Source organism: Anabrus simplex, chromosome 6, assembly GCF_040414725.1.
Source record: "Anabrus simplex isolate iqAnaSimp1 chromosome 6, ASM4041472v1, whole genome shotgun sequence".
NCBI classification, from domain to species: Eukaryota; Metazoa; Arthropoda; class Insecta; order Orthoptera; family Tettigoniidae; genus Anabrus; species Anabrus simplex.
In genome coordinates, this window is record NC_090270.1 from 70546677 (window position 1) to 70561846 (window position 15170).

General features: G+C 37.1%; 1 protein-coding gene across 4 annotated transcripts in view; it reads right to left on the reverse strand.

The window, feature by feature from the left end:
* The window catches only part of ema (C-type lectin domain containing ema), a 177194-nt gene that overhangs the window by 58894 nt on the left and 103130 nt on the right, over positions 1–15170 (reverse strand). For all 4 annotated transcript variants that reach the window (XM_067149861.2, XM_067149863.2, XM_067149860.2 and 1 more), the window contains 3 exons: positions 12720–12842; positions 9285–9439; positions 7174–7335 (listed from right to left, as the gene is read on the reverse strand). In XM_067149861.2, coding sequence (XP_067005962.2) covers positions 7174–7335; positions 9285–9439; positions 12720–12842 — 440 coding nt within the window. The remainder of the gene's footprint in view (positions 1–7173; positions 7336–9284; positions 9440–12719; positions 12843–15170) is intronic.

A 15170-nucleotide genomic window follows, 5' to 3' on the forward strand; every position in this document is an offset into this window, starting at 1 on the left:
GCCTATGTAAGATGTTCTTCACTTTTACTTTTTGTTACATAATAAAGCTACTACAGGTTATTCATCTAAGATATTACTCCTAAATAACTTCTAATCCATTGAAGATATCAATATTCTGTTTTCACGTTAATGGGCTCCTAAAATACTGTGCATCTTTTATCTGTGGGATTATTAATAATGGAGATGTCAATAACCAAACTTGTTTCTTTAAACGGAACTATAGTAATTTTTGACACTCGCACAAAAGTTTGTACTGTTACGACTTCAGACATGTAATTAATTCATACATCAGATAGTTACTTTCTGAAATATCAATAATATCTCAACTCGCTGTTCTAGCAGCTGAGAGCAGGCAATAGTCTCATGGTATGAGATGCAGTTTCTTGGCACAAGTCACCTCCTTGCTGTGATCTCACCCAAACAACTCGTACTCTATGGCAATGGTATTCAAAGTGTGGTACACGTACCACTAGGGGTATGCGGGGTCATCTGAAGGGGTACGCTATTTTATCATAGTTTCTATTTTCAGAAAGAGTTGAGCCTGCTCATTTTCAATAAAATCTTGTTTTGATTTCGTGTTTTTGTCTACCACTGCACAGAGCTCCCTTTCCGAAGTATTCACTCTAAAATATGTGTCAATTTGTACTGCCCATTGACTAGGTATGTAAAAACACTTACCTATGCTGCACTGCTGTATTAAAAATTTTGTCTCAAAATCCACTCATCCACTTCAATTTTTTCCGTAGCTATGTACAGTATACAGTACAATAGTAACTGTCACATTAATAATAGGCCTACTCATGTATATATTGTATATCGTTGCTAGCCAATGAAAACCTCGTAATTCAACTCACGATAAAACCACATTTCTCCATCTGCCTTGTGAAGGCTTGCTGCTTTGCTTGCGAAGGGAATAGAAGACTCCAATGATCGTATAATCAGGCTATCATTAAGCAAGAAAATGCCAGGAACAGCTCTCCTAGGGCCTATTCCACAAAAGTATCGTCTTGTACATTACAAGTTACTAGTGTGGGTTCTTGTAATATATGGAGTTGTACATTTCTGTTCCACAAAAGATTAAGAGATTAAAAGTCTCTTGTATATTACCAGTGAATTGTTACAAGTTTTACAAGTGACGACAGATCAATAAATATACTACGTCATAGCATGAATCAGCTGTTTATCTTCGTATTCCATTCATTGAATTAGATTATGATAGCCTCATTTATCGTAATATCGTATTTTAAGGTAAGTTATGCAGCAAAGATTCAAAGAATGAATATTTCTGTGAATTTCTTAACGCTACGATGTTATTTTTCAGTTTATTTATTTGATGATAGGAAATTACTCCGTTATCATCACCTATTCTGCTCTTCCGTGATCCTTGCATATGTTCCAAAATAGTCTGACATACCTTGGTATGTCATTAGGAATCAGATGCCGCTGATAACGATAACAATATTCGGCCGCCAAACTTAATTGTTACGAAATGATGTCAAGAGAAACAAATTTATCCATTTTGAAGGAAATAGAAAGATGGAAAGATATTTGTTTCGGTGCATTCAGTGAGAGTCTGGAAAAACAAGACAAAATAAATGGTTGGATGGAAATATTTGACTTCGGAAAACTCATGGAGCTTTTGAGGGGAAAAGTTGGACGTATGTAAGAGATATTCTGCTCATTAATGATTCCAGGAAAGCCGTTCTTGGAATATGTTTGTTCAGTATTTTCAGGCCAACGAACAATTTGAGGAAATTTTATATCATTTATTGCAGCTACCACAGAATGTATTGACCTACAGACCAAAGATTTCGCCATCCCATGCATATCTGTAATACCATGGTACTGACCACCATTTCCTAGCCAATGTACCATTGTGTTGTTAGTAACTGTTGTTTAGCAGAGAGAGATTTATTTCTGTTCGTAGGATGTTTGAACCTATGCCCAATATCTATCAAAAATTCTTCCACTTTAATTGTGCTTAACCTAAAACATTCATTGTATTCAAATACAGTGTTAAACTGGAAGTTTATTCTTTCCCTGTACAGATGATATTTTTCATTTTCTTCACCATCACTATCACTTCTGCTAGACCACATATTTATCAAAATGTATCTGAAATAAGCATTTTTAAATAGCACTAGTACATTTATATATTATTGCCCTTTCACTAGTAGAGAATACTTCCCAATTCACTAGTAAGTTACAAGTACTAGTACTTTCGTGGAACACACCCATAAAAATTCACTGGTAATTTGTAAGTATGGAGTAGTAAAGTGTAACTGTGGAAAATTCCTTTGTGGAACAGAAACTCTGGTATTTGTACTAGTTACTAGAGAATTTACTTGTAATGTACAAGACCATACTTTTGTGGAATAGGCCCCAGGCACTGCTGACAGCTCAGTTTTAGACTACCTCTGTAAAATTTACTCCGAAGAAAGTTTCCTTTGCTCAGCGACGATTATATACAATCAGGATTCCCATTAGTAATCTAAATATGCTTTCCCTGTATTTTCCTGCGAATATTCCAGTTTTCCCTGCATTAAATTTAGTGGGATACGGTACATGAAAGTGATGCTCGAGTAATTTATCATACTCGGGAATCATCATCGTGAAATATTTTGCACGAATGCTTACAATAACATAAAGAACTTGAAATAAATGTATCATAAGTCAAACAAGCTATGTTTTTTTAATATTGAATTTTCACGACCGCACTGTAATGGAAAACGACTTTCAACCTATTAGGTCGTGTTACGTACATTTAGTACGTGTTGAAGAGATGTTAAGTACAGAACGAACATGGGATCCAAACTCACAACCTCCCGATTTCATGTCGGTTATTCTACCAACTGAACTATGGTGGCCTAGGTCACCTTCGTTCTGTTGGAAAGGTTCTAAGCTACAGGTCTGGTACTACTGCCATCACACTGTAGAGTGCATGCAAGTTGCCCGTTGAGGGACAAGTCAATGAATATTGAATGTTCATGACCGCATTGTAATCGAAACCGACTTTCAACCTATTAGGTTGTGTTACATGCGTTTAGTACATGTTGAAGAACAAAAATGGCCAACCAGACACCAGTGGAATCCAAACCCACAACCTCCCGATTTCACGTCAATTGCTCTACTAATTGAGCTATGGTGGCCTGGGTCATCTTTTTTCTGTTGGAAAGGATCTAAGCTACAGGTCTGGCACTACTGCCATCACACTGTAGAGGTGGTGGTTGACGTACAACGTGCTCAAATGACTGTATTAGTCTGTGTACCTCACAACGACACACGGACGCACTGCTATTCACTTTGTTTTGAGGGATCACCTGACAGTTTAATGCATGGCTACGTCTACAGATGGAGTATAACTTCAATTTGACATACCCTGAGTAGCTAAGGTCTCAAGGCATGCTGTACGACCATTCGAACCCCATCTACCAAATTAACGTTCACATACCAGACGTTACAAAAGATGTTCCCCTAATTTTTTCGAACTGTGTAGTTAATACTATTTGGTATCCAGCAACAATCATTTGTTATTTCTGGTATAATCGCAATATACTTGTACTTTGGGGGTATGAAGGTAAAACAATTGTATTTTGGGGGTACATCAACCAAAAGTTTGAATACCACTGCTCTACAGTATGTACAAGCATATCTCACAAATGCAACGTGCTGTATCCCATGAGTTTGCAAATTATTTACAACATGCTAAGAATGGGATAGTGAGGTTTATGTTTTCAAAAGAAATAAAATAGCAGCGTTGTTTGGTATCATCTCAGTGTGTGCTGATATATCGAGGGCCATCTCTTGAGAAAAGACTGCAAATGTCCAATGTCAATATTTCGAGCAAATAATAGAAACATTAGAGTGAGGATCACTAATTAAGGAGCTCCCTTTCAAACATCTTCTAATTCATTTGCATGCAATATTTCTATGATACTTTCGCATACTGTTAAACAATGGTTGACCGAGCTCAATAGCTGCAGTCGCATAAGTGTGGCCAGTAGCCTTCTTGAAGAACAGTTGGAGAAAATACCATCTAAGAACATCAAGATCTTATTAGGTGACTTTAACGCTCAGCTGGGAATAGAATAACAATTCAGATCAACAATTGGAAACTATCCTGCTCACAAAATGACTAATATAAATGATATACGAATCGTCAATCTGTGTCGTACCTTCAATATTCAGATAATGTCAACATTCTACAAACACAAACCAAGCAAACAAAAAAACGTGACGATCACCAGGCAATGTGTGTGGAGAGAAACAGATCGATCATGTAGCAATATCCAGGAGAGCGATTAAGGAAATAATGAACGTTAAAGTGCAGAGAGGTGCGCAGTTTGATTCAGATCATTACCTCTCCAAGATCAAAATAAATTTCATTCCTCTCAATAAGGCCCTGAAACCAGGAAACAGAATTTATAAATACAACCTTGGATAGTTAAAAATCAATAAAAATGTCTTAGAACAATACCACCAGCAACTGACATTTGAATCTCATAAATGGACGAACATCGCCTCCAAGATCCAACAAGCAGCTAATACTGCAATCCTGACAGCTAAGAAGAGAAAGCATAGATGGTGGAATGAGGTCTGTGACGAAGTGCTGACCCAAAGAACAAATGCCTGGAAAAAGTGGAACACGACGCGAAGATCTGAAGATTTCGATGTGTTTGTGAAGCTCGAAAAGAAGCAGCCAGAACTTTCTGAAGGGCCAAGAGACTATATGAGAAACAGCAGTTAAAACAGATTGATCAGGATTTCTGGAAAAACAATTCCAGAGACTTATATCAAACATTGAAGACTAATTTGAGAGGGTACCAAGCCTCCAGTCTTTGTTTTAGAGATGAAAATGGAAAGCTGGGCTTAACCAACAAAGAAAACTGTACGATCATGTCTCCGTACTTTGAAAACCTCATAACCTCCTGAGACCCCCGGTATAGTATACTATACCTTAGGTTTGAGGCATGATGTCGCCTCTTGTATTGTCGCTTGCTGCATTTCTAGCACATGGTGACATCTGTGGGAACTAGTGAGAACTATCAGTGCAGAAAAAATCAGAATATGCTTTAACTCTTTCCTTAACCCCAGAATCTAGTTTAAGTCAAATGTTGCAAAAATCCAAGTCCCGGGTCTCAGGAGGTTAATTGTGATGAACCAAAAGAAAGATTCCCTGTGTGCAACCCGATCCACAAACTACCCAATTCATCCCCTCCTTGTAAAGAGGAGATCAAACAAATTATAAACAGCTTACAGAATAATAAGGCAGCTGGTGAAGATTCGATAGTGGCAGAACTACTGAAGCTGGCGAATGATGAAACTCTAGATGTACTAGTCATCAAGCTTTTAGAAGATATCTGGAGAATTGGGATGATACCAACTGAATGGCTGTCAGCACTAATCCACCCTCTGCACAAGAAAGGTGATAAAAAAGAATGTCAACAACTATAGGGGCATCTCATTAGTATCTGTTCCCTATAAGATTCTCTCCAAAGCAGTTCAGAACAGAATAGAAGGTCACCTTGACCAACAGATTGGGGAATACCAATCTGGCTTCAGAAAAAGACGTTCGTGCCCAGAACAGATCTTTAACCTGAAGAGCATCATCAAATACAAGAACACAGGAGGACAAAGCTACGTGGTTATGTTTACTGACTTTCAGAAAGCATATGACTCCACTGATCGCGAGTCATTAATGAATATTTTGGAAGAGTTTGTGGAGTGGATGATACGTCAAGAAATTTGATCGAACAAACTCTAACCAACACAGTGTCGAAAGTAAAATTTATGGGCAAGATCTCAGAACCGTTTACAATCAGAACAGGTGTCAGACAGGGAGATGGACTATCACCACTCCTCTTAAACTGTGTTTTGGAAAGGAAGAAGTTGTTAGATGAAGAAGAAACAAAGGAAGATCAGTTCAGACTTGGACCTAAGCACAAAGGGGTGTACGCTGACTGCCTGGCCTTTGCAGATGATCTGGCCATTTTTGCTAACATACATTCAGCAGTCAACAAGATCGATAGGCTGTCACAAGTTGCTGAAAAGGTAGCACTCCAGATTTCTACTCCGAAGACAAAATATATGACAAACATCTGTGATGGACCTGAATGATCACTAATCTTGGAAAAATCGGTCGAGTCATGAATTTCAGATATCTTGGTGAAGTCATCCAGCAGAATGGATTAGAAGAGGAAGCAATCAGTGTCAGGATGAGGAAGTTAGACCAGGCATACCAAATGACAAAGAATATCTATAATAAAAAGTCTACGAGTATAGGGGCCGAGTTCCGATACTATAACACAGTTGTAAAACCTGAGGGATTATATGCATCTGAAAGTTTGACCTTAAGTAGTAAAGATCAAGCTGACTGGCTGGAAAAAAGAGAGTGCAGGATACTAAGAAAAATCCTAGGTAATAGATGGGTTGATGGACAATGGTGAATGAGACCAAATGAGGATTTGTACAGCAAGACAGAACCTCTCACAGCGTCAATTAAGAAGAGACGGCTACTATTTTACAGTCATCTCTTGAGGATGACTGATAATCAACTAACAAAAAGAATATGGAATTTTATTCAATCTAAGGCAACAAGGCTGAGATGGTTTCAGGAATGCGAAAAAGACCTGAGGCAGATTGGTATTTCAGACCAAGAAATTCCTGACAGGAACGCATTCAAAAGGTTGGTGAACAACTATCAAGGTTTCAAAATGACATCAGCTTCCAGAAGACGGAGAGGACCTTTGTCCGAAGAGCATAAACAGGTACTCGTCGCTGGGCTCAGAAGATACTGGCAGGAAGTCAAAGCCAGAACAAAAACAAGACCTAGACACTAAAATGAAGTTGGTTGTTACCACGCAGTCCATAGAGGGTCAACTCGATGTATTTAAAAAAAAAAAAATTGACGTACTTATATACCATATTATTAGTGTTATTCAAGAAGGATAATCTGTATGAACTACTCACACTGATAGGAATGATACCCTGCCTCTTAGATAGTAGCAAGGCAATACTGATAAGTATGGCTTCAAAACATTTCAAACAAATCTGAGTACATACCAGAAAATTAAGAATATTTGATGTTTTAAAAAATTGGAATAGTTTTATCATCTCCAATTTTTTGTTTACTTTTGAAGTTTTCTTTGCATACTAAAAGGTCAGTGTAAATACCTCTCCACATGGCAGACGCTTTCCAAATTCGATTCCTGTCATTGGAGTTCCTGTAGGAGGAAGCAGTATGTTGGAATCCATCATCAACCACTCCACATTAAGAGGTCGTTTCTTCATCTCATTATACTCATCCTCAAACATATCAAGGAAGATTTCTTCACTCTAATTGAACAAGACAGAGAGATTTCCAGTACGATCGACAATACAATCATCCAAAACAAAAACATCTCTAACAATGCAATTGAAAGTACCTCAAATCAATATAACATAACATAATATAATATAATATAATATAATATAATATAATATAATATAATATAATATAATATAATATAATATAATATAATATAATATAATATAATATAATATAATATAATATAATATAATATAATATAATATATTTTCTTTTATTTCAGAAAAAATTGTATTTGTTCAATTTCTTCCATTCACAGTTTATTATAATAATACGATGCTTTCATAAAGACATCAACTGAAGTTGAACTAAATGCAACCTCCTTGAGAACTAAAAATTTCAGAATAATACAAAATCCACATACAAACCACAACAACCCATAGATAGATGACTTTGCAGATGGGAAGGAGAGAGAATGTGTGAAATAGTAATATCAGTAATCATTTATTATATAGAGAATTCACGAACATAAAAATGCCCATCTTTGAAATCTGTGGAGTCACTTGAATCTTTGAAAAACCAGTCGTGCAAGACCGGAGTTCATTACCTTTATTACCATATGGAAAAGTAAGACCACTTATGAGGACCAGACCTGTACAAAAGAGTCATAAATGCTGTGTAGTGCAGTATATTGCATACTTTAATATCAAGCAGTGCCCATAAACAAATTCCTTATATTTTATTTTTAAATGTATGCATGATATTACTAAGATGATTCATTTGAGACTCAGGTAACAGAAGTCCCTTGAATGACAATATGAGTAACTCGAATTTCCATTATTAAAGCCTCAGTGGCAACAACTCTGCAGAAGATGGTTACCAAGCTGTACTTCTTAAAATAACAATCACCACTACCAGTGGCTTTTGAACACATAGAACTCCCGTATAACAAAATTCCAAATTTTTATTAGCTTTCTCTTTTTTTGGCTCCAGTGTTTCCTTTGTTACTGATTGATTCTGATGACTGATATTTACCAATGATATGTAAATTATCTTAAGCAGACCTAGCCAGCAGCTGGAAACTGCAGATGATGATAATGATGATCATGTAAATTATCTTATAAGAAACATAACACCTTCACACAATCTTTCCTGATAAATGCTTGAACAGACCCAGTCTGAACAATTCTGATGTCTTAATAATACACACAGTCAAAATATGGATTTACCTGACCAGTCAAACAAAGTCCCTTATGCAGGATGATGATGATGATCATCATCATTATGTATTATGTTCGCATCATCATCATCATCATCACCACCATCATAACAACAACAACAACAACAACAATGGTATGTGGCCTCCAGAGAGGCCTGGTGCAGATCTTGAGCTGAGACCTGATAGACAGTCTGCAGGTCTATGAGAATGGGGCCCTACCTATGATGAATCTTTTTAATGTTGATGACGGCACACACACCCAGCCCCCCGAACCATCAAAATTAACCAATGAAAGTTAAAATCCCTGACCAGATGGGAATCGAATCCAGAATCCATTGGACCAACGGCCAGCACATTAACCACTTAGCCATGGAACAGGAAATAATAATACTGATGATGACGACGATGATGACGATTTTTGTAAGAATTATTATTATTAATATTTAGAAATTTCATGATCCGTATTGAAGTGGGATTACAATATTTAAACTAGTACCTCATTTGAACGATATGTGATTCTTTCACATTAATAAATATCTTTGTATTGAATAGGAGGAACGCTCTTAATTTTTAAATATTGTTTTGTAAGAATGTAAAAAAAATCTTATATTCAGGCCAACATGGTATACTGTAATTAACTGCACTGAATACTTGGTTATGCTACATTTCTTAAAATATAATTTTCCAGCACAAGCACCAGTTTATGACATGTGTCAAAAAATGAAAGGAACAAAAAAAGTAATAAAATTTTATACGAACCTTGTAAAAATTACGCAACAAGGAAGTACCCTCTTCTTTGGCTCCTTCAATTGCAGCAAGGTGGCAATCATGCAAACAGCTCTGACCATCCTTCATAACAAGCTGAATTAGGAGCCGAATGCTTAAATCAAGAGTTACCAGCCTTACACGACTATCTGAAAAAGATAGGTGCTAATATCCACAAATGTACATGATAATAGAAAAATAACCGACATATATAGTAAAAGTTATGTACAAGAATTGTGTTAGTAGCATAAAGATCAGAATGTGTATGTTTAGCCCTCAGCCCGAAGGCTGGTTGGATTCTCAACAGCTCCGCCATCAACTATCATAAATGGCAATTACAGAACATGGAAAGAAAGCCACAGAAATTGGGAAAAGATACAACAAGCAAACAGCTTGTACCAGTGTGCATATTCTGTGGGACCAAGACATTCCAAAGCAAAGTAATGCTTGTTGTTTTAAGGGGCCTAAGATCGAAGGTCATCGGCCCCCAAAGCAAAGTAAAAGTTCTATATTCAACTTATTATGAACCCATACTAACATACAGTAGAAGTCCGTTATAGCGAGAATTCACAACGGCGAAAAATTTACTTGCTATAGCGGATTGTCGTTATATCCGATTTTTGTAAAAGTCGGGAAAACCCCCATGCACATTAAAATCAGTATGAAATAGCAATCAGTTTGTTAAAAACTTGCCTTTTCGCATAAAATATCCACACTACGGCTTACTTGTGTGTTTTTCGAAATCTGATACAACGTGAAAGCGTGTGTTTAATTTCATTCTGAAAAATATATATTACCGCATTCTCCAAATCCAAGACGACCCCCACTTTTTCCTTCAAAAAATTTTAATCAGGCTTAAAAAGTGCTTTGTAAAATCATATAAATGTCTTTCTTATACAGTATGCATTTTAGACTATTTGTAGACGCCGAGCATTGGCTTTCGTTATGCCGTATTTTTTTGCAGCCATACAATTATGCTTTATTTCAGCGGGTTTAATAACCATTAACTTAAAAATGGCATCATAATATCAAAGGGAATTCGTTGAAAGTTTGCCGGCAATACACATTCCAAGCGTCTCTACAATACGACAATCCATCAGGAGAATATTCTTGCTTACCGGTACTATAAAACTGTTACTTTCACTCAGGCGCTACGCGCACGTCTTGCTTGCCAGATTCGGCCAACTTCAGCGGCTAACGATGTACAATAGGTCTTAATCGCGGACTTTGAAAGTCAACGAACGAGTTTATTGCGCCGCGGTATGGCAATTCTGCCCTTACATTTTTGTGCACATACCTCACAATTTCGTCTTCGACTTCTTTAAAGCGTCCTTGTTGCGGGCCACTGAATACATTTTTTATGCAGTACGCATTTTTAAGCTATCTTTGTCTTCATGGCAACGCCGAATATTGGCTTTAGTTAGGCCTATGCCGTATTTGCTTGCGGCTGCACAATTAGTATACATTTCCGAGTGTTTAATAGCCATTAACTTAAAATTGGCATCATAACATCGACGAAAACCCGTTGAAAATTTGCCGGCAATACCTGTTCCACGTATCTTTACAATACAACGATTCATCACGAAAATATTCCTGCTGTCTATAAAACTTAATTTTACTAAGCCTCAGGTACAGCAGACGCGTTATAACTCTGCTACTGAGTAGCCGTGGCCTTTCTAAGAATTCGAAGTCTCGCATGTTTTGATGCCATTCTGCAGATTTGAGAAACTTTTTTTTTTTTTAGAGGATAACAGAATGTCATTCTCTCTTCACTATTTCGTTACACAAAGGCATTGTACAACCGGTCGCCGCAGCTAGCGATGTATGATAAAGAGGCGGTCGTTTATTGTCAACGAGTTTTTGGTGCGCGCAGTGGGGGGGGGTGAAGAAAAAACAGCGTGGTTACTGCGGTACCGTAGTTGCCAGTGGTGTTCTTTACTATCAGGCCGCGAATGCAAAGCGAACCTTGCTTGATTTTTCACATGAGATTCTGAGAAAAAAAAGTCGTCTTGGATTTGGAGAAATACGGTATCACTCCAGAGACTTCTGTGGCAAACATTTCAGTTTACTTCTACAAACGGCATCACCTAACTTGAACGTATATGTATCATAAAAACCTATTAGAAACGCATATAGAGAAATAACCTCCTCAATAAAAATTGACATGGGAATAGCTTTCCAATATTTAACTAGACACGAAGAAATATAAATTATCTTCTGAAATCAGTGATGTACCCTGCCACATCTTGAGGTGTATCACATTCTTACTTAATTTCAGTATACGGTATACCATTAAAATTAAGCGATCGTTTACTTCAGCCTTTATTTTTAACAAGTTAACAACTGCTATCGGCCACGTTATTTACGCATTTATTACGAAAACGTGTTATCCTCTTTCATTTCGAATTTTCTTTAGAGAACAGCAGTCGACGGGTATTACTAATCGACTCCAATATCGCCTTCGAATGTTGACGAGAGAGCTCGCAAATGCACATAGATCAAAAATTATACCGTACCGAAGATGATCGATCTCATTTTGTGGCAAATGCTTCAGTTTTGTTATTTAAATAGTGTCACCTATCCTAACATCTGTACTGTATGTATGATGAAAACATACTTCAAGCACCAGTAGAGAAACTATAACCTTCTCGCTATAAATTGAAATGATGATAGCCTTTCCGTAATTTACGGGACGCGAGAAAATATAAACTAACCTCGTATTCAACGACGCACTCTGCCATATCTTGAGGTGTAGGCCTATCTCATTCTTACGTAACTGCGGTATTTTGCATTAAAATTAAGCGATCGTTTATACAGCGTTTATCTTTAACGAGTTAACAGTGGTTATCGGACTTGCTATTTACGCATTTATTACGAAAACATGTTCTCTTCTTTCACTTTCCTTGCGTAAGAGCAGTCGATGGGTATTACTAATAGACTCCAACATTGCCTTTGAATGTCGACGAGAGAGCTCGCTGGTGGGCATAGCGAGAAAACGATTCGGTACCGAAGATGATCAATCGCATGCAGTACAATGACTGCGTGCATAAATATCGTCAATGGAAAATATCGAGCGTGCAAAATCGCTCGTAATAACGGATGCGACAGTGATTGGGCTCTCGCTGTAATGGAAGGATAATACACAGTTTAGTATAGGAATTTTGAAGGGATGGACAAAAGTTACCGTTATAACGGGGTTCTCGTTATATGCCGTACTCGCTATAGCGGACTTCAACTGTATGTTGCTAGATCATGGATGACAACAAAAAGAGAAGAGGACACCAGCTTCTTCATTTTTACCAATAAAAAATTTTCAATATTGTGTATAAGTAATGATAGAAGCAAAAACAAGAGAGGAAATTATAATATCCTGCATTATTCTAAGGAGATTTGGTGATAAGGGAATGTTCATTGATAAATAACACTCACTTGGTTGGCAGCTCTGCGTGATGATCTTGATTAATTTTTCAACCAACAATACATTGTACCACTGTTTGGTATCGGGTTTCTCTGATGGAAATAATACAGTATCCATCAGCTCTTCATTCACTCCTAAAAAGTGAATAATAATCATTTACAGAACTATTTAACAAAGAAATCCCAGAAATCCAAAATATGTAGAAATAATTATTTTACAAAGACATTAAGATATTAGTAAATACCATCTCCACATATACAGTATGTACTTCGACCAGAATATTTACAATGTTTGTTTATGTTTTCAAATAAGAAACTATTTCACAACAAGCTATCATACGCATGTTCACCCGATTAAAACAATGAGAAAGTTTTCCACAGTAGAGACTGAACATGTTATTTTTCTCTTCTCTTCTCTTCTCTTCTCTTCTCTTCTCTTCTCTTCTCTTCTCTTCTCTTCTCTTCCCTTCCCTTTATGGGCTGGTAGGGACCACGTGCCATTTTCAGTTCCTTGGCCTCGGATGTTTCCTCTTCCTTTCTTTCTAATACCCCTTCACCCTTTCGTTGAGTTTCTTCTTTCTCTGCTCAGACCACCTTGTACCAGGTGTCTTTTCCATTTTGCCTTGGAATCCTCCTATATTTAACCCTTTATTTCTAAAATACCTCATTCTTTGATTTACTTTTCTCTTTTCTTCTCCTAAAGGTATTTGAATATCTGTTTCGTTAATCTTCTTTCATCAACGCTAAATATATGCAAAAAAAGTTTTCTCTTCTTTTTTTTTGTTTTGTTTACAAATGGCTTGGCTTTGTCGCACCGTCACAGGTAGGTCTTATGGCGTCAATGGGATAGGAAAGGGCTAGGAGTGGAAAGGAAGCAACCATGACCTTAATTAAGGTACAGCTCCAGCATTTGCCTGGTGTGAAAATGGGAAACCATAGAAAACCATTTTCAGGGCTGCCGACAGTGGGTTTGAACCCACTCTCTCCTGAATGCATGCTCACAGCTGCGCGCCCCTAACCGCATAGCCAACTCACTCAAGTCTCTTTGTTTTGTTTATTTTCCTTATAGTTTACATTATGTTTTTATGTTCAGAAAAATTCCTTATTACTTCTTAATTTTCACAATTCTGTATTTTTCACTAGACTCAGGGATCCTCTAATGATTCTTCTTTCTAATATCTCAAGTTTATCTAATCTACAAGTTAATAACAAGCATTTGCTTGTGTATAGACATTCTGATTTCACTACTGTATTACAGTGCGTTATTTTAATACTGTAATTCTGGATAAGCACTTTTAATTGTAAAAAAATTCTTAGTAATACCACATGCCTTTCCATCTTGTGTATCCTTTCTTCTATAGTAGACTTTTCTAAACCATTTTGCTGGACTGAGTGGCTCAGGCACTAGCCTTCTGACCCCAACTTCGCAGATTCAATCCTGGCTCAGTCCAGTGGTATTTGAAGGTGCTCAAATACATCAGCCTCATGTTGGTAGATTTACTGACAGATAAAAGAACTCCTGCGGGACTAAATTCCAGCACCTCGGCATCTCCAAAAACCGTACAAGTAGTCAGTGGGTCATAAAAGCAAATAACATTATTATTATTATTTCATTCTAAATCATTTTCTAGAATTATCTCCCCCAAATACTTGAATTTCTCTACTTTCTCGATAGGACCAATATACAGTATGGCATTAAAACCTTTGGAGCATTTTTTATGTTTGTAATAAATTTTGTTTTCTCTACAGCGATTCTGAAACCTGTTTTGTTGGCTTCCAAGATGATTAATTGCTACATTTGTTATGTTTTCCAAAAGTATAGCAAAATCAACTGCAAATGCCCAGCAATTTATTTCAACATCTTTACCTTACGTCCCCAAAGTTATTTTTTTTTTTTTTTTTGCTAGGGGCTTTACGTCGCACCGACACAGATAGGTCTTATGGCGACGATGGGATAGGAAAGGCCTAGGAGTTGGAAGGAAGCGGCCGTGGCCTTAATGAAGGTACAGCCCCAGCATTTGCCTGGTGTGAAAATGGGAAAGCACGGAAAACCATTTTCAGGGCTGCTGATAGTGGGATTCGAACCTACTATCTCCCGGATGCAAGCTCACAGCCGCGCGCCTCTACGCGCACGGCCAACTCGCCCGGTCCCAAAGTTATTAGCAAAATGTTGTGTTCATTTAATTTTTCTTTCCAAATTCTTGCAATTTTCTCAAGGATGAAGTTGAAGAGTATGGGCAATATACCATCACCTTGCCTTACAATTATATTTATCTTGAAAGGTTTGGATATTTCTCCCATAAATTTTACCTCTGATATAGGATCTGAAATTTTTTCACGTATTAAGTTTGCCAATTTTGAATTTAACTCTGAATTCCCAAATTTTACCTAAGGTTTCCCTATCAACAGAGCCAAAAGGTATTTCAAATCTATGAATGTTACAACTATGTCCTTGGATTTAAT